Here is a 23445-nt window from a genome sequence, read left to right on the forward strand (position 1 = left end):
GGAGGAGCAAAATTGCAGTTATTACCTGGGAAGGGAAGGAAGTCTATTTATCTTCTAGAATGCACCAACTCTCTCCCTCAGGTATAACCTACATATATTCTGGGAGACAGGAAGGGGGTGATAAACTATTTTTCTCCCCTCTTCCACCCACAATGTTTCCTCTGAGTGAAACTTAGCAGTCACTGTCAGACTAGTAATCCTTCTTCAAGCCACTTTTGCAAAACTCTGCAGAGCACTTGCATTAACAACCTTGTATCATAAGATGGTTTGCAAATGTAATAAAAAGGAAAACAAAAACTCATACTGGGGCAATGGAATGTAGCCTTATCTCATTATCCCTCGTTTGTAAGATGCCTCTTCAAATACCTGCCTTATTCCAGAGTTATTCGAGCTCTGTTTCTCTCTCCCACTAGACTGTCAGCAGGGGACCTCCCTCACTTGTTTCTGTATTCCCCAACGGTCTAACATAGCAGATGCTCAATAAATAAGTGCTTGCTGAATTTGAATTTGACCCTGGGGGAGCCTGGATGCATGAAGTTGCTGGCTGGCTCTGAATGCCTGAGGCCACTCATACATAATTCTGGGTGCCTACATCATCTTCCCACCTGACTCAGGCAGTACAGGACCTGCTTGAATTCAGCGGCTTGAAATCTATGCTAGTGGGTTTCTAAGAAACCAGGTTACAATCACAGCTCTAAAAGCGCAGGAACCACAGTGATGCATGTGGGTCACATCACAAGTTCCTTTTGTGTGTGCTGACAGCACATTCTCTCAGTTAGAATGACAAGTGGATTTGTGATGCCAAATTCTGGAGCTTGAAAGAATTCAAACCAAACATCTATGTCCTCTGCATTTGCCTTGGAACAGCCATGCTAAAAAAAGATGAAATTCTTTTAATAGGTCTAAACCTAGGGCTCTATTTTGCCTTCTGTAGGTAGAGAAGAAATTTATTTGGGGGACGCGCTTTCTCCCCACATACCTCCATTCCCAATATTTCTGACTCCTCTGGCTGATACTACTTGTCAGAGAGTCAGAAATATGCAACTTTGGCAGAGAACAGAAAATTCAAGGGTTTTGGGTATTCCTCCAGCTGACAGGCCTAAAGAGAGCTATCAAAGGAAACAGAAGACCTGACCCTTTGCAAGTTTTGCTGTCTTCATGAACAGAGGCAGAGGGTGTAATGGAAAGATTTCACAAGCTGTGAGACTACAGGCAAATTACTTTATCACTCTGAGCCTCAGTTTCCCCATTTACAGAAAGAGGGTGTGTAAGAGGAAGATATTCTCTGAATGGGGACTAGACATGGTCCAACCATAGCCAGTGTTAAGCCTGGGTCTGTTGGCTTGTAAAGCATCTTCTCACTCTCCAGCATCAAGCTGTCCTCTGGCCAAAGACTGTCATTTGGGGAAACACTCTTTTAGATTTAGAGTGTGCCTTCAGTAATCATGGGTTTCCCTTGTGGCTCAGCTGGTAAAGAATACGTCTGCAATGCGAGACACCTGGGTTCAATCCCTGGGTTGGGAAGATCCCCTGGAGAAGGGAAAGGCTACCCACTCTAGTGCTCTGGCCTGGAGAATTCCATGGACTGCATAGTCCATGAGGTCACAAAGAGTGGGACATGACTGAGTGACTTTCACTTCACTTTCAATAGTCAAGGTTAACAGTTCCGAGATGACTTCCTAAATATTTTTAAGAGATCTCAACAAAGTTTCTGAGTGCTCTATTTTCCATCTTTATTTCTCCCCATGAAACAGGCTGAAAATCCTGATTCTGAGTCTCCATTATCTGGCAAAAATTCAAGTTATGAATAAGCTCATTGGTGGCTCAAGTGCCTCCAAGTGGGTGGGCTCCTTTTCAGAAAGACTCTTACCCATCTGAATTTTCCATCTCCTGCAGCCTCTAGACCGGGGGCCATTTCCTGGACTTTTCTATCAACAGCTTCCCCCGCCTCACACTGATTAGGAAATGCAAAGTCAAAGTGAAACGAAACAGATCTATTTGCTAAGTAAGAAGGGCACCATCCAGCAAAGAGGAGAAGCAGATTAATAGCTGCCTTACAGCAAAAACAAATGAACACAAAATCTAATTTACAAACCTATTAGATTTGCTATGTAAGCTGTTCACAGCTGATCTGATTGTACCTCTGCCTCCAGAATTCCTGCAAGACAAAGGAAATGCATTATTTATAAATTCAGCTCTTTTTTGCAAAGCCCTCTTCAGTCGCCAGGAGCTCCTGCAGCCCGCCTTGGAGAAGTACAGAGGGAGGATGCATTCTCACCCCGGCTTCTCCAGAAGGGACAGCATCCTGATCTAGCCACAAACCCAAGCCTCTGACGGGAAGCTGACCTCAGGTCCTTTCCTGCCTCCCACTTGAGCATTGTTTCAATTCCCACCTGGGTTTCCACTTGAGAATTTCATCTGACTTCAAGAGCGACTCCTCTGGGATTCATCCCCTCTGGTTAACCCCACAGGCTAGCATGCTTTAGCACGACTCAGCACCTGCTGTAGCATGACTCAGCCTTTACTCTAGCCTGACTCAGTACCTGCCCTTTGTCTTTTGTTTTCACTTACCTTGATTAAAGTGAAAGAGGAGAGTGAAAAGGTTGACCTAAAAATCAACGTTCAAAAAACAAAGATCATGGCATCCAGTCCCATCACGTCATGGCAAATAGATGGGGGAATAGTGTAAATAGTGGTAGATTGTTTTCTTGGGCTCTAAAATCACTGTGGATGGTGACTTCAGCCAAGAAATTACAAGACCCTTGCCCACTGGAGGAAAAGATATGACAAAACCTATACAGTGTATTAAAAAGCAGAGACATCACTTTGCCTACAAAGGTTTGTATAGTCAAAGCTATGGTTTTTCCAGTAGTCATGTACAGATGTGAGAATTGGATCATGAAGAAGGCTGAGTGCCAAAGAATTGATGCTTTTGAACTGTGGTGTTGGATAAGACTCTTGAGTGTCCCTTGGACAGACAGCAAGGAGATCAAACCAGTCAACCCTAAAGGAAATACGCCCTGAATATTCATCAGAAGTACTGATGCTGAAGCTAAATCTCCAATACTTTGGACACCTGATGCAAAGAGCCAACTCACTGGAAAAGACCCTGATGCTGGGAAAGATTGAAGGCGGGAGGAGAAGGGGATGACAGAGGAGGAGATGGTTGGATGGCATCATCGATTCAATGGACATGAGTCTGAGCAAGCTCCGGGAGCTGGTGATCGACAGGGAAGCCTGGTGTGCTGCAGTCCATGGGGTTGCAAAGAGTTGGACACGACTGAGAGACAACAACAACAGCTGGTGGTGAGATGTTGTCCACCACACTGTCTCCAAACTTAAGATCTCAGAAGTTCAACAGCGGTAGCGAGACTGACTCAACTAGTGCCTCCAACCAAATGTGAAAATGATTTGCTTTTTGGTGGCAGGAAAAATAATAGCAGTGTCACTTTGTGGGGGAGCAGGAGATGGGTGAGTATGAGTGTCCTTTGCTTCTTCCTCTGGAGGATAAGCTGTGGGAGTCTCTAAAGCCCTTTCCAGTCCCCCTGTTTCTGCAGTTCTGTCAGACTCGGTCCTGGGTGGGGGCTACAGGGCCATGAAGTTTCACCCTACTTTGCCAATGGCACTGGGTCAGGAGAGAGAGAAAACTATCTGCCCTTGGTATTCAGCCCACTTTGTGCTCTGTGTGTGTTTTTATTAAAAAGTTGTATGTGAGACTGAGGCAGGAGGCAGATGGACCTCCCCCACCCAGGGCAAAGCTATTGGAGATTCATTCCCTATTGACTGAAATGCCAAGAGGAGGCTAGCAGGACAATTAAGAGAGGAGGCTGGGCCCTGCTCAGACCACTTGTCTTCCCGACCTTCCCGACCACACATGCAGAGAGAAAGCTCCTTGGAGGCCAAAGGGGAGTCATGTTAAGGGAGGTTCTACCCAGACGCCTTTTTGGTAGAACTCACCTTGGCTAAGGGATGTGTACGCACACATGGGAAGATCCTGAGATATATCAAATACGGGCTGTGAACCAGGCAAATCATAATGACTGGCCAAAGGAAATCCAGAAGAAATGTCCCATAGAAGTAATTCAAATTGCCACGAGGGTGTGACTCAGCGACTCTATTCCTCTCCCTGAGTCCACCCATGTGTCTATCCACATGTACTGCAATTCTTTCTCTTCTTAATATAATACTTGACTGGCTTCACTATTTCTGTCTTTGTTGGAATTCTTTTCTGCAAAGCTGAAGGCCAGGGCCCTGGTCACTGACTACTGGTCTAGTGGCTAGGATCTGGTGCTTTCACCACCGTGAGTGAGTGAGTAATAGTTGCTCAGTCATGCCTGACGCTTTGCAACCCCATGGACTGTAGCCCGCCAGGCTCCTCTGTCCATGGAATTCTCCAGGCAAGATTACTGGAGTGGGTTGACATTTCCTTCATCACCATGACCTGGCCTCAATCTCTGGCTGGGAACCCAAGTCATTGCAGGCCAAGGCCGCCCAAGATCAAGACTAATGGTTAAATTAAATACTTTCCCCCACTGATTTGTAGGATATGTGGTTTGAGGAGATGTTTTTCATGCTTTTTCCATTTTTTTAAGTTCCATCTAGACCTTCAGGCAAGGTGCGGGTATACTTCAAAGAAACAATTAAAATCACTGCAAAATCATTGTGATTTAATTAACATTTAGCTTAATTAATTAATTTAAAGAACTCTGTGGGGGAAGCCAATGCCTATTTCCTCACTAGTTTTAAGTTTGAAACCAGAAATCCTAAATTTCTTTACGATTCACATACTTGTAGATATAACATTGTGTGTGTATGTATATGTGAGTGCGTGTGTGTTTATGTTTTCCTGATAGATTGAAATGTCTTTTCAACACTGTTTGCAATAAGAATCATTCTGCCTCATAGCCCGATGAGCCAGCGGCAGGAAGGGTGCTATGACTCACCCTGTGCCTCCTTCCAGGCCTCCCTTCAGGTCTCAGATTTCATCACACACAGTCTAATTTTTAATTGCACAGAGTATCACAGGTTCCTTACGTTGCAATCAATGCGTAATATCTCTTTCTTGTCTCTCTTCATTTCCCCTTGGGATGGCAGATCACTCACACTTCTAATTCAAAGATCTGGGACTACCTGGCCAGCTCCGACCTGTAACTATCATCTATGATACTTAGGTCAGAGCCCAGGGGCTCTCCTGGGCATGCTGCTGTCCACAAGTCACTGACCTTTCACCATGCCCTGACCCTGACGCCAACCCCTGTTTTCAAAATCAGCACTCCTTGTCGGGAGGGAACACTTGCTGGGCCAGATATTAAGGCAAGTATAGTAATTAAAAGTGTGGTCATAGCTCAAGATTAATGAAAAGTTAATGGAACAAAAAGATTGTCTAGAACTGATGTATTATTTTTTAAAAATTACATCAATGAGAAATTTGATAAATGTTTGAAGTAGTTGATTAATAATCTGGAGGTGAGTTGGAGGGAAATCAGGTTAAGTGTTCCCTGATTTATAAATTTCAAGTGGATTTAACTAGTGTTTCTCAGACCCTAATAATGCTCCTATTCCTATCAGCAGTTTGCCATATTTTGTTTATCACCCATTCTACTATCTACTTAAGTTTTTAAATTGACTCATCTTTTTAAAACTTCTTAACCTAAGCAACGCCATCAGTGAAAATATGGGTTTCATATCATGAATATATACTCATTTGAAAAGAACACAAAACCATTACCCCCCAAAATATTTATCAATGGAATTCCTAAAATCATCTTACATTATCGCCAAGAACTCTTGTAGCACCTCTGGAAAAGACTGAATTAAACAGTTAAATATTGAAAGAAGGCAACCCATACGAAATTGGTATGAAGATGGAAGAGAATATTTATCAAATCTTGATGAGGTATGAGGAGCAAATGTGAAGGACTTCTAAAATTCAGAAGTGTAAGAAGAAACCCTAAGAGGGAATGCAGACAGATTTGACTTCATAAAAATGTAAAATTCTGCTTATACAAACAGCAAACCTCAACAAACTCTCTCCAGGCTCCTTCCTGGAATACGAGGGCTCCAGGTGAGGGGAACCCTGCACTGGGGCATCTATCTGGTTTACTGTAGCCAGGGGTTTGGAGAGGATGTGACGCTGAGTAAACTGCCTCCTCCCATCTTTCTCTTCTCTTGCCTCCAGGCCGGGTCCTGGGGAGCTCTCAGGCCTGCTGACGGGGTACCACAAGCCAGGCACTTTTTCAGACTAAGAAAGTAAATGAAAGTCGCTCAGTTGTGTCCGACTCTTTGCGACCCCATGGACTGTACAGTCCCTGGAATTCTCCAGGCCAGAATACTGGAGTGGGCGGCCTTTCCCTTCTCTGGGGTTTCATACTAAAACTTCCTCTAACCCTGGCTTTCCCCCGCCTCAGCACTATTGATGTTTCAGGGTTGGTGTTGGTTGTTGGGGCAGGTAATTGTGCGCTGTGGTATGCTGAGCTGCGTCCCTGGCCTCTACCTGCTTTAAGGCAGGAGCAGCCCTCCCCACACCCCGCAAACAGTGACAACCAAAACTGCCTCCAGACCACGCCCCTGGGCAGGGAGGCAGAATTACCTCCGCTTGAGAACCTCTGACTCTCGTCTTCCACCTGTGCCTCTGAGATGAATCCCCGCCCCTGCTCTCCCTCACCAGCCAACCCGTTCCACCACCTTCCCAAGCCCGAGTCCATGCCAAACTCCAAGCCCAACCCTCGGGCTTCTGCTCAAAACCCAAATTTCAACGCTCAGCCGCCTTTTCCTTCTCCTCCCAAAGCGTCCCACTACAGCATTTGTCGCCTTTTTCATATTTAATTATTGCATGGGATCACAGATGGGAGGCTTGAAAGAAATGTTGTCATTAACCTAGTCTAAATTCCTCTTATAGTTGAAGGAACCAAGGTCTCGAGATTTGGTTCTGGTTTCAGCTTCCTTGGCTGCTCACCACAGTAGAATGGAAGCCCCTGGGGGCGTGCACTAACCATGTCTTTTATTTTCTTTATCTGATGCTTTGACATCTGCGGGCTTGCTGACTTTGGAGGGACAGCTTCTCTCAGGGTTAGTAAATTCCTAGAGACAGTAAACCACTGGCCTGGGTGGGCACCTTTCAAATGCAAACCAATCAATCTAGAGCCCAACCCCTCCCTGCCCCACCACCTCCCTTACTGGGATCTTACACCCTGGGCCACCATCCACCTGCCATAATCAACCTAGAGCTAGGTATTGCTATGCATCTACTGGTTTAATAAACCCAGGAATTACAGTTATCCCAGACACACAGGGTCAGCTCCGATGCCCCATAGTCTGCTGAAGTTATCCAAAACAGCCAGTCCAAAGCTGCTTACCCAGCTTCACCCTTGCTTCCTCTGCAAACCACAGTAAGGGCTCTTGTCCACAGTTCCCCCTTCCTCTTAAGGGACCTGGTGCTACTCCATAGAGCCCTGCATGATGTGGTATGCCACCTCTTTTGGGATCTGGGAGAATAACAAACTCCATTTTCAACAGCAGCCATTTCCTGATCTGTTGGCCTATTATTATTAAATAATAATAAATTATCATTATTAAATAACAATAAATATTATTGTAGATATTATCTAAATAATATATGTCACATCTATTAATATACAATACTTTAATAGATATTATCTATTATTATTAAATGATAATAAACCATAATAAAACAGGGAGACCTTGTCTTGTTCACCTTCTCAGCCTTGCACAGTACCTTGCTCAAGTGGAACTTTTCTTCCTAAGTCCTTCCAGTAGCTTGCATAGTGTATTCCCACATATTATTTATACCTGTGCAAGACACGGTTTCACCTCTCAGATACCCAGAGAACGGGGCATTCAGAGAAACTGTCATTCAGAGAAACTCAGGCTGCAGATGTTTGGCTCAAAATGAAGCCTGAATTGGCAAGAGATTTTTTTTCTAATTAGGTTTGGCCTCTATTGTTATTAAAATAAGCCTGCATCCCTTGTGACAGGGGAATGCTGAGACCTGCTTGGTTGAGTGACAGAAGATGATCTGGTGAGAAAAATCTGCTAAAGATAATTAATCAACTTCTGAAATCATAGAAACAAAGATGCTTAGATCATCCAAGTGAAAAAAAATGTATGGGAAAATGTATGCATGTTATAAAGAACTTTCTAATGTTAGTAACAACCACTGTCCACGTGACCTGCCCAATATTCTCAGTCATAGTTAGGATGGAGGTTGATTACTCCAAAGCTCTACATTTTGAGAAGTTAGTCTCCTTCCCACCACAAACATAATACTCTTTCCAAGCAGTAACTAAGATAATAAATAAAAATAGCATGTTAAAAGAGAATAACATGCATAGTTGGATTTGTTTTCAGTGAAAAACAATGAGCAAACCTGAAAACTGCACTTCTGTTTAGCCTCTTCATCCAAGCCCAGTTGTTTGTAGGTAAGGTCATGTTCTAGTGTGTTGGGGTCTCATAGCTGTGTTATAATCTCCCACATCCTTGGTTTCTCACTGGAGAGTCAGGCTCGGTAAATGAACTTTCAAGAGCTGACAGCTTTAATTAAGAGTCTGCACCCAACTTAAACAGCTGATTAGTCCTGAGAATAGAAGATTAAACTGAAGCAAAGCCATGAATTTGCAGGTGACTGATTCTTCCTTCCCAGTTTCGGGAGGATACTGAAGGTGTGTGCTCAACCTGTGCTCAGAAACCACTGGGGTTCCTCCATTGCTGGTCCACTGCTGCTCCTCCAAGGACACATGGTGAGCAGAGAGTAAGGAAGAGAATGATTTAGGGTCAGTCGCATGAAGAGTGAGAGCTCCCAACGGGGTCCAAGGGTGGTTTTTAAAATGACTTTTTCTTTTTGGGGGTTGTTGTTCTTCAGTCTCTAAGTCATGTCTGACTCTTTGCAAGCTTATGAACTGCAGCACACCAGGCTTCCCTGTCTTCCACTATCTTCTGGAGTTTGCTCAAGCTCATGTCCATTAAGTTGGTGATGCCATCCAAGGACACGTAAGTATGTGGTGCCCCAGACACATGGTGAGGAAAAAAGCAAGGAAAAGGATGACCTAGGGTCAGTCATGTCCAACCATCTCATCCTCTGTTGCCCACTTCTCCCCCTGCCTTCAATCTTTCCCAGCATCTTGGGCTTTTTCCAATTAGTCGGCTCTTTGGGTCAGATAGACAAAGTATTGGAGCTTCAGCTACAGCATCAGTCCTTCCAACGAATATTCAGGGTTGATTTCCTTTAGGATTGACTGGTTGGATCTCCTTGCAGTCCAAGGGACCCTCAAGAGTCTTCTCCAACACCACAGTTCAAAAGTGTCAATTCTTTGGCACTCAGCCTTCTTTATGGTTCAACTCTCATATCTGTACATGACTAATGGAAAAGCCATAGCTTTGACTATATGGAACCTTTGTGAGCAAAGCAATGTCTCTGCTTTTTAATATGCTGCCTAGGTTTGTTACAGATTTCCTTCCACGGAGCAAGCATCTTTTAATTTCATGGCTGCAGTCACCATCCACAGTGATTTTAGAACCCAAGAAAATAAAATCTGTCACTGTTTCCGCTTTTTCCCCATCTATTTGCCATGAGGTGATGGGACCAGATGCCATGATCTTAGTTTTTTGAATGTTGAGTTTTAAGCCAACTTTTTCACTCTCCTCATTCATCCTCACCAGGAGGCTCTTTTTCTACCATTAGAGTGGTGTCATCTGCATATCTGAGGTTGTTGATATTTCTCCCAGCAGTCTTGATTCCAGCTTGTGAGTCATCCAGTCCGGGCATTTCACATGATGCACTCTGCATAGAAGTTAAATAAGCAGGCTGACAACATATAGCCTTGATGTACTCCTTTCCCAGTTTTGAACCAGTCTGTTGTTCCATGTTCACTTCTAACTGTTGCTTCTTGGCCTGCATACAGGTTTCTCTGGAGATAGGTAATCTCATCTCTTTAAGAATTTTTTGCAGTTGGTTGTGATCCACACAGTCAAAGGCTTTTTGTGGAAAAATATGCATAACACAAAATTTCCATTTTGTTCTTTTTAAGTGTACAATTCAGTGGCATCCAGTCTGTTCACAAGATCGTGCAGCCATCACCATCTCTAGGATTTTTCCATCTCTCCTAACAGAAACTCTGTCCCCCTGCTTCTTTCTGGTGAACTCGCCAGACTGTGTTACCTGAATCTCTCTCCTAGACTTACACTCTATCTACCCTAACAGTGTGGAGAACTTGTCATAAGGGGAAGCAAGTTAAGGGTCCAAGCTCTGAGATAAGGCTCCCAGGGTCTGCATTCTAACTGAACTAATCATTAGCTGTGTGATCTTTGACTACTGCTCCAGGCTTATGTTTGTTCATAGAGTGACTGTAGAGATTAAATGAGCTAATGAATGCAGAGATGTAGAACTGTGCATGACACATCGTAAAGAACTTGACATTGATGTTATCCTTATTTTGACTTTTTGCAACCCTTTAAAAATGCAGGGACTTCCCTGGAGGTCCAGGGGCTGGGACTCCGCACTCTCAGTGTTGGGGTGGGGGCCCAGATTTGATCCCTGGTTGGGACCCCCCATTCAACTAAAGATCCCCCAGGCCTCAGCTAAAAAATCCCATGGCTGGGGATCCCACACACTGCAATGAAGATCAAAGATCCTGTGTGCGGTGGCTGGGGCCCAGCACAGCCAAATATGTAAATAAATAAGTATGTTTTTTTAAAAAAAGTCAAATCATCTTGACTAGAGAGGCACATGATAACAGGTAGCTACCCAGATGTGACCTGTGAGCTATGCTTTGCTAACTCCTTCTCTAGGATCAGTTCAGTTCAGTTCAGTCGCTCAGTCATGTCCGACTCTTGGCAACCCCATGGACTGCAGCATGCCAGGCTTCCCTGTCCTTCACCATCTCCCTAAGTGTACTTAAATTCATGTTCATTGAGTCGGTGATGCCATCTGACCATCTCTTCCTCTGTCATCCCCATCTCCTCTTCAGCCTTACAGGCAGCAAATGACACTGCTGATAGTATGATACCTGCACCAAATTTAGGTTTATTCCTAGTGCCACCCGTGTCTGGCACCTGTGTGGTTACCCCCCTCCAGGTCCGCCCACTCCACTTCCGGCGTCTCAGGCCTAACAGTCTCCCTCAACAGTCCTTGAGAGGCCTTTCGCTGTTCAGCAGGTCTGATCATTGTCCCAGAGCCCGTGGGCCTCACAGAGACTGAAGCACCACCGGTCACAGAGCTGTGAGGAGACCAGTGGTATCCTTGACAGTGGTGTTTCCATGGTGACTGAGATCTCTGGTTACTGGGTGTTACGAGTGCCAATGGGATGTCATGTCAGCAAGCTCATGGGCTTCTGTCTTCTTCTGCCCTCCTCCCGAACACTCAGGTCCTTCTTCTGCCATCCCCTCTCCCTTCAAGCTTAATATGGTTTGATGTATCCGCTGGATGTGATTTCAGCAAACTTTTGTTTGTGAATCGGCTTCCATCAGCTGGAACAAAAAGATACCAGCTCACTCTTAGCTCTCTCCTCTGCTCAACCTCAGAAAACATCCGTGAGAACTGAAGGCTTTGATTCCAGCCAATTTCCCCAGTCTCTTATGCTAGTCATCCACACATCAGAAAAGTAAACAAGCCACTGGGATGCCAAGCATTTCCCTAACACTTACTCCTGATCTTTCCTCTTTCTCATCACGAAACTGTCACCAACAACCAGAAGAGATACCAGAGAATTTGTCATCCAGACCAGAACACTTACGGAATAAACCGACTCAACAACTGAGGCAGGAAAGGATACATGAATTGAGATGACCAATTCATGCGGGAATGGTCCTCCTCCAATTTACACTCATCTTATAAAGGATACAGACTTTTTAATATAAAGATTTTTAAGAGAATGCTGCATTACAAATCCAGATCACTCAAAACCCTAGAAACCAAGGCAGTTACAACTCAGAGGTGATACATATCTACGTAGCTGGTTGAGTTGGATATGTATCTATGTATGCAGTTGGAGCTGGTGAAAGCTATCATTAAAGATTTCTTCAGTAATTTGTTGTTTAGTCCCTAAGGCATGTCCTGCTCTTTTGTGATCCCATGGACTGTAGCCCGCCAGGCTCCTCTGTCCATGGGTTGTTCCAGGCAAGAATACTGGAGTGGGTTGCCATCTCCTCCTCCAGTGAATCACCAGTAAGTAATTCTTGGCTGTAGACATAGAGCCTTTTGTGAGCCCCTCGTCCCTCCCACCCATTCTGAAGACTCTTCTCTACAGTGAGTCAGCATCCCTTAACGTGTCCTGGTATCGTGGTCCCACCTACAGCAAGGTTTTCCTTACACTCAGCTACCACTGCAGCTTCACCTAGCATGTGGCTTCCCCGCCTAGGCTGGGGGCAAGCCTGGGACAAGGTCCTGTTCATCTCTGTATTGCCATGGAACGGGGGAGGTCATGTGTCTCCTGCAGATTCAACGTGCTTCTGAAGATGACTACTGGATGAAGAGATGAGTCAAGAAAGCTGAGGCCATTCCTTCTCTGGAGAGAAAAGGGTTCAGCCCCTCTGGGTAGCATGGCTCGGGGAGGAAGAAGGGAAACCCCAGCCTCACTCCCACCCCCACTACCCACCTACCCACAGCTGCCAAGAGGGATCCAGACCCAGGGCCTTTGCACTGGCTGTTCTCCCTCCATGGAAAGTTTTTCCAACAGACACTCCATGGCTCCCTCCTTTCTTTCCCCCTTTTCCAAGTCTTGGGTCAAATCGGACCTTCTCAGAGTGGTCTTCCCTGCCCGTCCCATTTAACACGGCATCTGCTGTCCTCCTCCTCCATGGAGGTCCTCCTCTCTCCCATCTCCTTTTATCTTTACATCACTTGTTCAGTTGCTCAGTCGTGTCCAACTCTTTGTGACCCCATGAACTGCAGCACGCCAGGCCTCCCTGTTCTTCACTATCTCCCAGAGTTTTGTCAAACTCATGTCCGTTGAGTTGATGATGCCATCCAACTATCTCATTCTCTGCCATCCCTCCTTTTCCTCCCGCCTTCAATCTTTCCAAGCATCAGGGTCTTTACCGATGAGTCAGCTCTTTGCATCAGGTGGCCAAAGTACTGGAGCTTCAGCATCAGTCCTTCCAGTGAATATTCAGGACTGATTTCCTTTAGGATTGACTGGTTTGATCTCCTTGCTATCCAAGGGACTCTGGAGTCTTCTCCAGCACCACAGTTCAAAGGAATCAATTCTTCAGTGCTCAGCCTTCTTTATGGTCCAACTTTCACATCCGTACATGACTGCTGGAAAAACCATAGCTGCTTCCTCGATGGCTCAGGCAGTAAAGAATCTGCCTATAATGTAGGAGACCCGAGTTCAATCCCTGGATTGGGAAGATCCCTAGGAGAAAGGAATGACTCCCCAGTCTAGTACTCTTGCCTGGAAAACTCCATGGACAAAGGAGCCTGGCAGGCTACAGTCCATATTGTTGCAAAGAGTTGACATGACTGAGTGACTAACACTTTTATCACTATATCATGTATTATATGCATGGTCTTCCTTTGCCACAGAACTGCAAGCACCATGACGGAAGCACTGTGCCTGTCTCGTTGACTGCTATGCCTCTAGTGCCTGGACATCATGAAAGGTCTGTGAATATTTACAGATAGAAGGAACCTGCCTCCACCCATCCTTTGTTACAACAGAGAAGCCAGCTGTCCTCTTACACAAACCCGATACCTCCACCTATGCTCTGAATTGCATCCCTTCCAGTCTTTCGTGATTATTACTTTATCAGCTATTTCTTCTCTCTTCCTCATCTATTCACAGCTTCCTTTCAGCTGCCTAATAATTCTGGTCTTTATCTTGGTCTTTGTATATGTCAGACTCCATTCTGCAAATTTTATATTAGTTCATGTGAGCCTCACAGTACCCTGAGGATGCAGAAATGATGATGTCTTTCTACATGAGAACAAACAGAGGCACAGAAAGGGGAAAAATCCTGCCCGGGGCCACACAACTACCAAGCAGGGATGCCAAGGTTTGAACCCAGCAGGCTGGCTCAGACCAGCGCCTGATCATCCCACCATGTGGCTGGCCCATCCCCACTAGCATTTATGTGTGTTTGCTTTTCTCACCTTCAGTAAATGACCCGACCTTCCTTCCGAACACCCCTCGCTACTTCTCTGTCTCTCGCCAGCACTTTGCAGACTTCTACACTGTCTGTGACTCCTCACTTCACCATCTCCCCCTACCACTCCATTCTGGTTTCTGTCCCCATCACGCTATCAAAAGTGTTCTTGTATGAACACCTTGTGATGGGCAAGTCTGTCTCCATCGTATTTGAACTCTGTCAACTTTTGATGACAGTGGCATGTCCCCCTTCCTGGATTAGTAAAGTCAGGGCTTCCTGGGTCTGGCCACAGGGTGGGCCTGGACAAACCTTCTTCCCCTGGAGGAACTAAGCTACTGGGAAGAGACGTGATAAATGGCCCCAAGTGGAGAGAAAGGTTAAAGTACTTGGGGCATCTTTCAGATTCCTTCTGGCTCTGGAAATCCATTATTTTAAATCATCTCCTCACAAACACTTTAAGCTTCTACTAAAAATGACACAAAATTTTTCCTTGATTCTGTTCCCCTGACAGAGGGTACCCTCCCCAATTAAAATCTCAATTTTTCTCTATATTCACACCCAACAAGACTGTGTCCAGCATTGCTTTCCTTCAAAACACAGAAAATATTTTTCTTACAAAGTATATTAGTTTTACAAAATTTTCAAATACTAAATATGGTTGAATCATTTTTCAACAGCTTCCTGGCCCCCTCTCCACCAGAATTTACTCCCCAAGAGCGATGGTTTCACTGTTCCAGGTGACAATCCCAGTGGCAGACAGACATGTTAACAAAACACATCCTTAGGACGGGGATGTGGATTCCAAGAGAGCAGTGAAAATGATGAATAACTACCTTTGCTTGAGCTTCACCCTGTGCCAGGCATTGTACCAGTCAGTCAGTCAGTTCAGTCGCTCAGTCATGTCCGACTCTTTGCAACCCCATGAATAGCAGCACGCCAGGCCTCCCTGTCCATCACCAACTCCCGGAGCTTACTCAAATTCATGCCCATCGAGTTGGTGGTGCCATCCAGCCACCTCATCCTCTGTTGTCCCCTTCTGCTCCTGCCCCCAATCCCTCCCAGCATCAGGGTCTTTTCAAATGAGTCAACTCTTTGCATGAGATGGCCAAAGTATTGGAGCTTCAGCTTCAGCATCAGTCCTTCCAGTGAACACCCAGGACTGATCTCCTTTAGGATGGACAGGTTGGATCTCCTTGCAGTCCAAGGGACTCTCAAGAGTGTTCGCCAACACCACAGTTCAAAAGCATCAATTCTTCTGTGCTCAGCTTTCTTCACAGTTCAACTCTCACATCCATACATGACCACTGGAAAAACCATAGACTTGACCAGACGGACCTTTGTTGGCAAAGTAATGTCTCTGCTTTTTAATATGCTATCTAGGTTGGTCATAACTTTCCTTCCAAGGAGTAAGTGTCTTTTAATTTCATGGCTCCAGTCACCATCTGCAGTGATTTTGGAGCCCAAAAAAATAAAGTCTTCCACTGTTTCCACTGTTTCCCCATCTATTTGCCATGAAGTGATGGTACCGGATGCCATGATCTTAGTTTTCTGAATGTTGAGCTTTAAGCCAACTTTTTCACTCTCTTCTTTCACTTTCATCAAGAGGCTTTTTAGTTCCTCTTCACTTTCTGCCATAAGGGTGGTGTCATCTGCATATCTGAGGTTATGTCCAGTGGCATGTTAATTTGCATATTTTGGTTTTCTAAATAGGACACACAGGCTCAAAAAGGTTCAGTGATTTGCCCAGGGTCAACCCTAGCAAATAAACTGGCAGAGCAGGGATCCGAGCTGCATGTGGTCAAACCTTGTGTGCCTGCAGAACGCTGGCCCCTGTACCCTGCCCTTCGCCTGCTGCACAGAAGGATTTAATACACAGTCAGGGAGATGCTTGAGACTTAAGAGGAAGCAAAGGTTTTTCAGGGCTTCCCCCAGTGGCACAGTGGTAAAGAATCTGTCTGCAACGTAGGAGCCACAGGAGATACAGCTTCAATCCCTGGGTTGGGAAGATCCCCTGGAGGAGGGCATAGCAACCCACTCCAGTATTCTTGCCTTGAGGATCCCATGGACAGAGGAGCCTGGTGGGCTACAGTCCATGGGGTCACAAAAGAGTCGGCACAATTGAAGCGACCTGGCACACACACATGCAAAGGTTATTCAATAAGTAGTTGCGAGACATGTGATGAGCTAACTGGGAAAATATTCAAGTCAGATTCTCCACTGGCACCACATCAATAAGGATAAAATATGATCCAGCCATGAAGAGTTATGCTTAGGAGCAGTTTTATATGAAAATTCATTCAACCGTATTTTAGTCCATTTGGGCAGCCAGAATGTAATGCCATAGCCCGGGAGGCTTATAAACAACACTGGTTGATCACTCAGCGTTCTGGAGGCTGGAGGTCTAAGATCAGGGTGCCAGTGTGGCTAGATGAGGGTCCCCTCCTGGGTCATAGGCATCTTGTATCCTCACAAGGCAGAAGGGGTGAGGGGTCTTTGGAGCCTCTTCTATAAGGGCACTAACCCTGTCCATGAGGGCTCCACCCTCATGACCTAACTACCTCAAAGGCCCCATCTCCTTATAACCACCACATTGGGCATTAGGATTCCAACGTGTGAATCTGGTGGGGACAAAAACATTCTAGCCATTGCACTTCCATGCGTGTCCACTACTGACAGTGCCTTTGCCTCCTGCAAAACCTTAATGGAGAGGTTTGGCAGCCCTGAAAACTCCTCATTTCATTCATGTCACATGGTGTGGATAAATCCGTGTTCTTTAAAGAGAAGCAGAATGGCCATCCCACATGCCGCGCTCTTGAACCCGCCTCGCTGGGACTTGAAAGGCCTCTGCCTTAAGCCGGCCTTTCTTCCCTCTCTTTTGTTCACTTCTTGACGGACCAGCATTCAGACGCTGTGTCCCTATTAACAAAGTTGCAGCCTTTCTCTAAGAAAATCTCTGGTGGGCCCTCGGGTTGGGGAGGACTTTAAAGCCACTTTCCTCCCAGATGTTTGATGTGCCCCCTTCCCCACTCTGCTGGTCCCAACCAGCAGTCACCACTCGTGGAACCTCACTGTCGTCTGGAAAGGGGACAGTGGGACGATCAATGAGGGGGCTGGAGTTCTGACTCTCATCCGGCTCTAGCTTTGCAGCCCTTGGCCTCTTGAGGTCTTGACGTCCTTCCTTCTCTGCAAAGCAGGGTCCTGCGGTGGGATTACAGTGAGAAGCCCTGGGCAGACCTGAGTGTAAGTTGTAATATTGTTATTGAAGGTGATGGCTGCTGCCTTGGGAATCAGAATAAACCACTGCCGCAGGCCACCGACCCCCTCGGAACAGCTGTCCTCAGGGAGGCTGTCTCTTACCAAGTGCAGTCCATTAGGGAGAAATCAAGCACCGGGGACGCAAGAAAAGGACTTCCCAGGAGGTGCTAGTGGTAAAGAATCACCCTGCTAATGCAGGAGACAGAAGAGACGGGGTTCAATCCCTGGGTCAGGAAGATCCCCTTGAGGAGGGCATAGCAACCCACTCCGGTATTCCTGCCTGGAGAATCCCACGGACAGAGAAGCCTGGCTCCGACTGAGCACACGTGCACGTCTGGACGGAGGAAAACGGAATGCAGAACCATGATTCCCGCCACCACTGCTGCGCTGTTTGATGTCTCTGAGGCCGTCCAGAGGGGAGCCCTGCCCAGGAGTAAACTTCCTCTCTTCAGCAAGACGTGCTCAGCTGAACAGCTGGAGGCATCTCTGACAGTCACGTTGCCAAGGCCTCGGTGTGGCCTGTCCAACGCCCAGGAGGCTGTGCTGGATGGAGCCCCTATGGGACCCGCAGAGCATGGCCCGGCCCCTGGGTGGGTTAACTACACATCATTTCTCCTGAATGGACCCGGAAGTGTCCCCTAGGTCCTAGATCCCCTCCTCCTTCATCACGTGTCAACACCTTCGGGTTTTCTTTGATACTCTTCTCAGCTGCTCCTTGCAGCCCCTCCCCTACATATCCCAGTTTCTCAGAGCCTACCCTTAGGCCTTGTGAGGCCCCCTCTTCCATCGTTCATCTACATGCCCACAACTCCCAATGCACCTTCAGGCATGGTGTGCTCCAGGCGCCAGAATCACAGAAGAGCCCAGACAGCCCCCCACAGACCTCAGACCTGACCGGCACACATGCCCCAACCCTCCTTCTCCCAGGGTTCTCTCAGGGAATGGCACCCACCCAGTCATGTGGAATCAGTGCTGTGGGCACTCCCCACCCTCTCTTCCCAGGTTTCCCCTCAAGATTGCCCAGCCTTCAGACCCTCCCACTCAAGGACAGCAGGGACCACTCCCTCGGGCCCGCTGCCGTGGCTTCGATCTTAGCTCCCTGTCTGCAGAGAAGCACTCCTTGCTGATTGCTCCCTTGTGAGACCCAGATTTCCAAAATGCACAGTGCAACATGGCGCTTCCTCCTTGAAACTCTTCTGGGTTCCCTCATCGAGTCCCACTGCTTTCAAAACGAGTCAGCACAGATCCTTAGCCATACACAGGAGACCCTTTCTGGGCTGGCTCTCTCGGTCCTCACCTTCACCTTCTCACACACCCACTAGCTGCCTCCACGGAGCGAGGGGCAGTTTCCGGAATGTGTCAGGTCACAAGATCATCCTTTGAACACTATCCTCTCTCCCCACAATCCTTTATTCTGTTTTCCATTGACTTAAGCCCGCATTTATGACCTGCCAGCCACAGGTCGTACCTGGCATAAATATGTATTTGGGGGGGGGGTGGCTTGTATAATGTTAAGTCTTTTATAATTAAAATGCCAATGGTAAAAAACTCAAGGGAATAGCCATTATAAAATATAAAACATTGGGCTGGCCAACAAGTTTGTTTGTTTTTAAACCTTTTTATTTTATATTGGGGTATAGCTGATGAACAATGTTGTGATAGCTGCAAGTAAGAAGCAAAGGGACTCAGGCATACATACATGTATCCATTCTCACCTAAACCCCCTCTCCCATCCAGGCTGCTACATAACATTGAGCAGAGTTCCCTGTGTTACCCAGGAGGTCCTTGTTGGTTATCTGCTTTAAATACAGCAGAGTATGGAAAAATCCGGGTGAATTTTTTTTGCCAACTCAGTATCAAGTTTGGGCTTCTTTTGAACAATTAGTAGTGGCAGCCCTCACCCACATGAATTGGTGGAGATGAAAGCAGCCGTGCCTCACTGGGGGTGGGCGGGTATGAACCATCTTTTCCCACAGTCCACACCACTCCCTATTGTCTTCACTAGGCTGTTAACTTATTTATGTGACCTGCCTAGACTTTGAAGGCATCTGACTGGGATCCCCAAACCCGCTACTACTCAAGTAGCAAAAGTCAGCTCATGTCACCTTCCCATGACCTCTCCTGACCCAGAAGCCTCACTTACACCAGGCACAGCAAGCCTGCAGGCCCGAGGGTGTGTAGGCAGTGGCGTGTGTTCATGCTCAGTCGTGTCCAGCTCTTTGTGATCCCCTGGACTGTAGCCCGCCAGGCTCCTCTGTCCGTGGGATTCTCCAGGCAAGAACACTGGAGTGGGTTGCCATGCCCTCCTCCAGGGGATCTTCCCGACTCAGGGATCGAACCGGCATCTCTTGCGTCTCCTGCATTGGCAGGCGTGTTCTTTACCACTGAGCCACCGGGGAAGCCCAACAGGAAGTGGCGGGGGTCACTAGTTCCTTGTTCTCTTTCAATGACAACCGTCAAGATGCTGACTGATACAATCAATCACAGCAGAAGAGGACCACCGGGGCACTGTCCTCCCCACCCCACACACGTTTCAGAAGACAAAAGTTCTGGAGGTGAGGATTTGGGAGCTCCTTCCTCTCTGTGAAGTGGCACGAGGCTGCCTTCTGGGACTCGCTGGTTGAGTCACCAACTGATAAACTAGTAAGAGGAAGCAGGCCTGGGGTCTGGAAGGATCCTCAGCCCTGAAGTCTCAGGTGTCAGCTGCGGTCTCCACCCACACCCCCACCCCGTGTTCTATAGGACTCCAGGGCTCTGGACAGGAACTAGGGATGGAACCTGCCCTTCAGGTACTCTCTGGGAGCTCCTTTCGGAATGCCTGGGAGCAAAGCCCAGACAGCAAAGCCCAGGGACAGAGCTCAGGGTGGAGAAAATGAACGCCAGCCCTGGTGCGTGAAGGCAGGGAAACTGACTTCACCCAAAACACACCACTGCAGCTGGCAGCAGGTAGGGGGTGGGTGCAGGTAGGCGTAGGGAAGATGGTGGCACCCAAGGCTGTGCCCAGGCTGATGCTAAATCAGGCATCTGAACGGGGGCTTGAGGAGCACTCTCCTTGGGTGGACAGTGGAGGAGTGCGCAGCACAGAGTTAACACGGCCTGGGCGCTCACCACGGGGCAGACACGGACCAAGTTCTCACTGTGGGTTTTTCTCCTTTTGTCCCTATCACAGTCCCAAGAGGTGGGCCTTTTTATGACCCCTATTTTGCTTAGATAGGTTAAGCAGCCTATCCAAGAGTTGCAGGATTTGACCCTAACTCTGTCTGATGGATCATTGCCAAATCAGGAAATACTGCAAAAGGTGGGGGTGGAGGAGAAAGCCTGAGCTCAGTCAAAACTAGGGCCGAGTGTAATAGGAGCAAACCCCGAAGAGAAGCTAGAGAGCAGGGCCAGGCAGTCCTTCTACCTGGGACACCATACCTGACTCCGGAAATGCTCGCAACATCACCTGCCTGCAACATCCCCTGCCACCAACCTGCCACAGCTACGAGGAAGAGGTGTGAAGCCAAGTCAGGACACGGGGAGTGTGCAAGGGGCCTGGGGTTGTCCCATCTGACTTGATCCCTACCCCCTCACTCCAGGAGACTTTGGTCCTAATACTTGGAATGTTTCCAGCAGCCTCAGACAGGATGTTCAGGCTGTGCAGAAGGCTGGGAAACCGGTTTCTGTCCTAAACAAGCACGAGGGAGAGGAACAAAGGTGGGTTAACAGGGTACCCCCTCTTTTGCTTTTCCTCTTGCCCTGAGCATCAGTCCAGACGTCCAGGGTGGGCTGGGGCCCAAGGTGGCATCACAGTTACAGGCTCCCTACCGCCAGGGTCTGGGCTGGTGGCTTTGGATGGTGCCCCGGGGGGACAGTGGCCCAAGTTCTCACTGAAGGCTCAGTATCTGGGGGCTCCCTAAGAGCCTCATCCTCTTCCCATTTCTCCTGCTCTCACACTCCTGTAGGAAATGCCGGGGGAGAAGGCCAGGGTGAAGGGGTGACAACCTGGCCCCTCCCTGGGGCTTAGAATAATCAAGATGCAAAGAGAAGGGACCTCCCTGGATGCCCAGGGGTTGAGAGTCTGACTGCCAAAGCAGGAGACTCGAATGTGATCCCTGGTCCTGGAGGATCCCACATGCCGCCTGCAGGGCACCTGGGCCCGTGCGCCCAACTACTGAGCCTGCACTCTAGAGCCCGTGCTCCGCAACAAGAGGAGCCACTGCGCCGAGAGGCCTGGCACCGCAACTGGAGAAAGCCCACGCGCAGGGGCGGAGACCCAGTGAGGCCAGAAGGGGACAAAAAAGATGCAAAGGGAATTCTTTACCTGCAGACTTCCCAGTGGAGTGACCGCAGTGGAGCAACAAGTTGACAGGAAATTTAAGCCTTTTCTTCTACCTAGTAAAACACCCGCATGTGAGCGCTCTGCATAGGTACACGCAGAACTGCGTGATGCTGCCGGCGAGAACCGGGAGGGGAGCACAAGGCCTACCCAGCACCTGGCCTCGGGGACCAGGGAACGAGGTCTAGCCTCTAGTTCTCTTGATGGAAATGCCTCTTTGACCCAAAACTGTCAGGAAATGAGGCTGCCAGAAAGAACACAGGCTTTGATGAGATCCCTGACTCTCTCTTCGGTAGCAGAGTATTTCAAATGGAGCTTCCTCAGCCCTTAAAATGAGTAAACCGTGATGAGTAACAGAGATGATGAGTATGTGTGAACAACTTGGCAGATCCTGTTTGTATTTAATTTTCATTGCTGTTCCTGGTAAACCTTTTTGAGAGGAGGCCTTCTTTTTGCTCCAATAAGCGTGTGTTCAGGGAGCACCTACTTTGTAATGTGCCCAGGGCTGGGCTCTGGGGTCACTGTGGGGGATGGAGACAGTCTCCAGTCTGAAGGTGCTTAAAACTGAAATTTGGAGACGAGAAGCTCACACTCGCATGCACAGGAAACACCCCAACAAAGGAACAGAATCAGAGCCCTCAGACACACACGGGAGATGCTGAGACAGAACCAGGAGAAGCAGTGATTGGAGACTGAGGGTGTATGTGAGAGTGGGCAGGGGAGAGCTGACTGGGGCGTGGCGCTTTGTTAGAACCCTAAAATACAAGGGGGGCAGCCTTGGAAGCCCTATGGGAAGAGCATCACGCAGAGGAGTATGCACAACCCAGGGTCCCAAAGCAAGAGGAGCCTGATGTGTTCTTGGATCCCAGTTTTCCCAATTTAAAATTTATGTTGTTTCTGGGACCTCCTTGCCCCATAATATGGCCTGTGAATCTTTATCCTCACCTCTGTTTATTGGTCCCATTTTTGCCTCAAGATTGTGGCATTCTCCTACAACCTCCCCCCTCTTTCCTTCTCTTCCCTCATTGTTTCTTTACCTTATGTTTAAAAATAAGCTTTTTTATTTCTAAAATATTCTCCTCCTGACTGCTCTCTGCCCCTGACCTGCTTCTCTTTGCTCCTCAACCCCCTGGCAAGGCCGGACTGTAATCACGGCCTGCTTTGATCAGGGAGCTCTCTGAAATTTCGCATCACTTCAACACGCCGAGGAAAGTTCAGTTCAGTCGCTCAGTTGTGTCCGATTCTTTGCAACCCCATGGACTGCACCACGCCAGGCCTCCCTGTCCATCACCAACTCCTGAAGTTAGCTCAAACTCATGTCCATGGAGTCGGTGATGCCATCCAGCCATCTCATCCTCTGTTGCCCCTTCTCCTGGCGCCAGGGGCCTGCGGATGCCCCGCTGGTGGCCCTGGAGCACCCTCATCCCAGGCACGCTCCTGCGGGGCTGCTCACGCCCACCCTGCACCACCCGGGTGACCGCTTTGGTCTCTTGGTTCTCGCACTTCTGGTCCTTCACCATGGCCTTTGCTCATTTTGTTCCTTCGTCCAACTCTCGTAGCTTAATCCTGGGATCTCAGCAATGTTAAAGATGGCTTCAACTGTCTCCCTCCAGCTGGCTTCCAATCTCCATCTGAGCTCTGACCTCTCCCCCAAATATTATTCCTTACATATTGGTCACAGTTATCTACCATCTATGGGACCCTAGAGAAGTCCATCCCCATCTTGGGGTCTCACTGCCACGCCTGAAAAATATAGGGAAATGTGCTGGCTG

General features: G+C 47.7%; 1 protein-coding gene across 1 annotated transcript in view; it reads right to left on the minus strand.

Moving 5' to 3' along the window:
* The window catches only part of ST8SIA2 (ST8 alpha-N-acetyl-neuraminide alpha-2,8-sialyltransferase 2), a 74915-nt gene that overhangs the window by 32331 nt on the left and 19139 nt on the right, over positions 1-23445 (minus strand). The window contains exon 2 of the mRNA XM_020901540.2: positions 2096-2158. Coding sequence (XP_020757199.1) covers positions 2096-2158 — 63 coding nt within the window. The remainder of the gene's footprint in view (positions 1-2095; positions 2159-23445) is intronic.

Source organism: Odocoileus virginianus, chromosome 16 (genome assembly GCF_023699985.2).
Source record: "Odocoileus virginianus isolate 20LAN1187 ecotype Illinois chromosome 16, Ovbor_1.2, whole genome shotgun sequence".
NCBI lineage: Eukaryota > Metazoa > Chordata > Mammalia > Artiodactyla > Cervidae > Odocoileus > Odocoileus virginianus.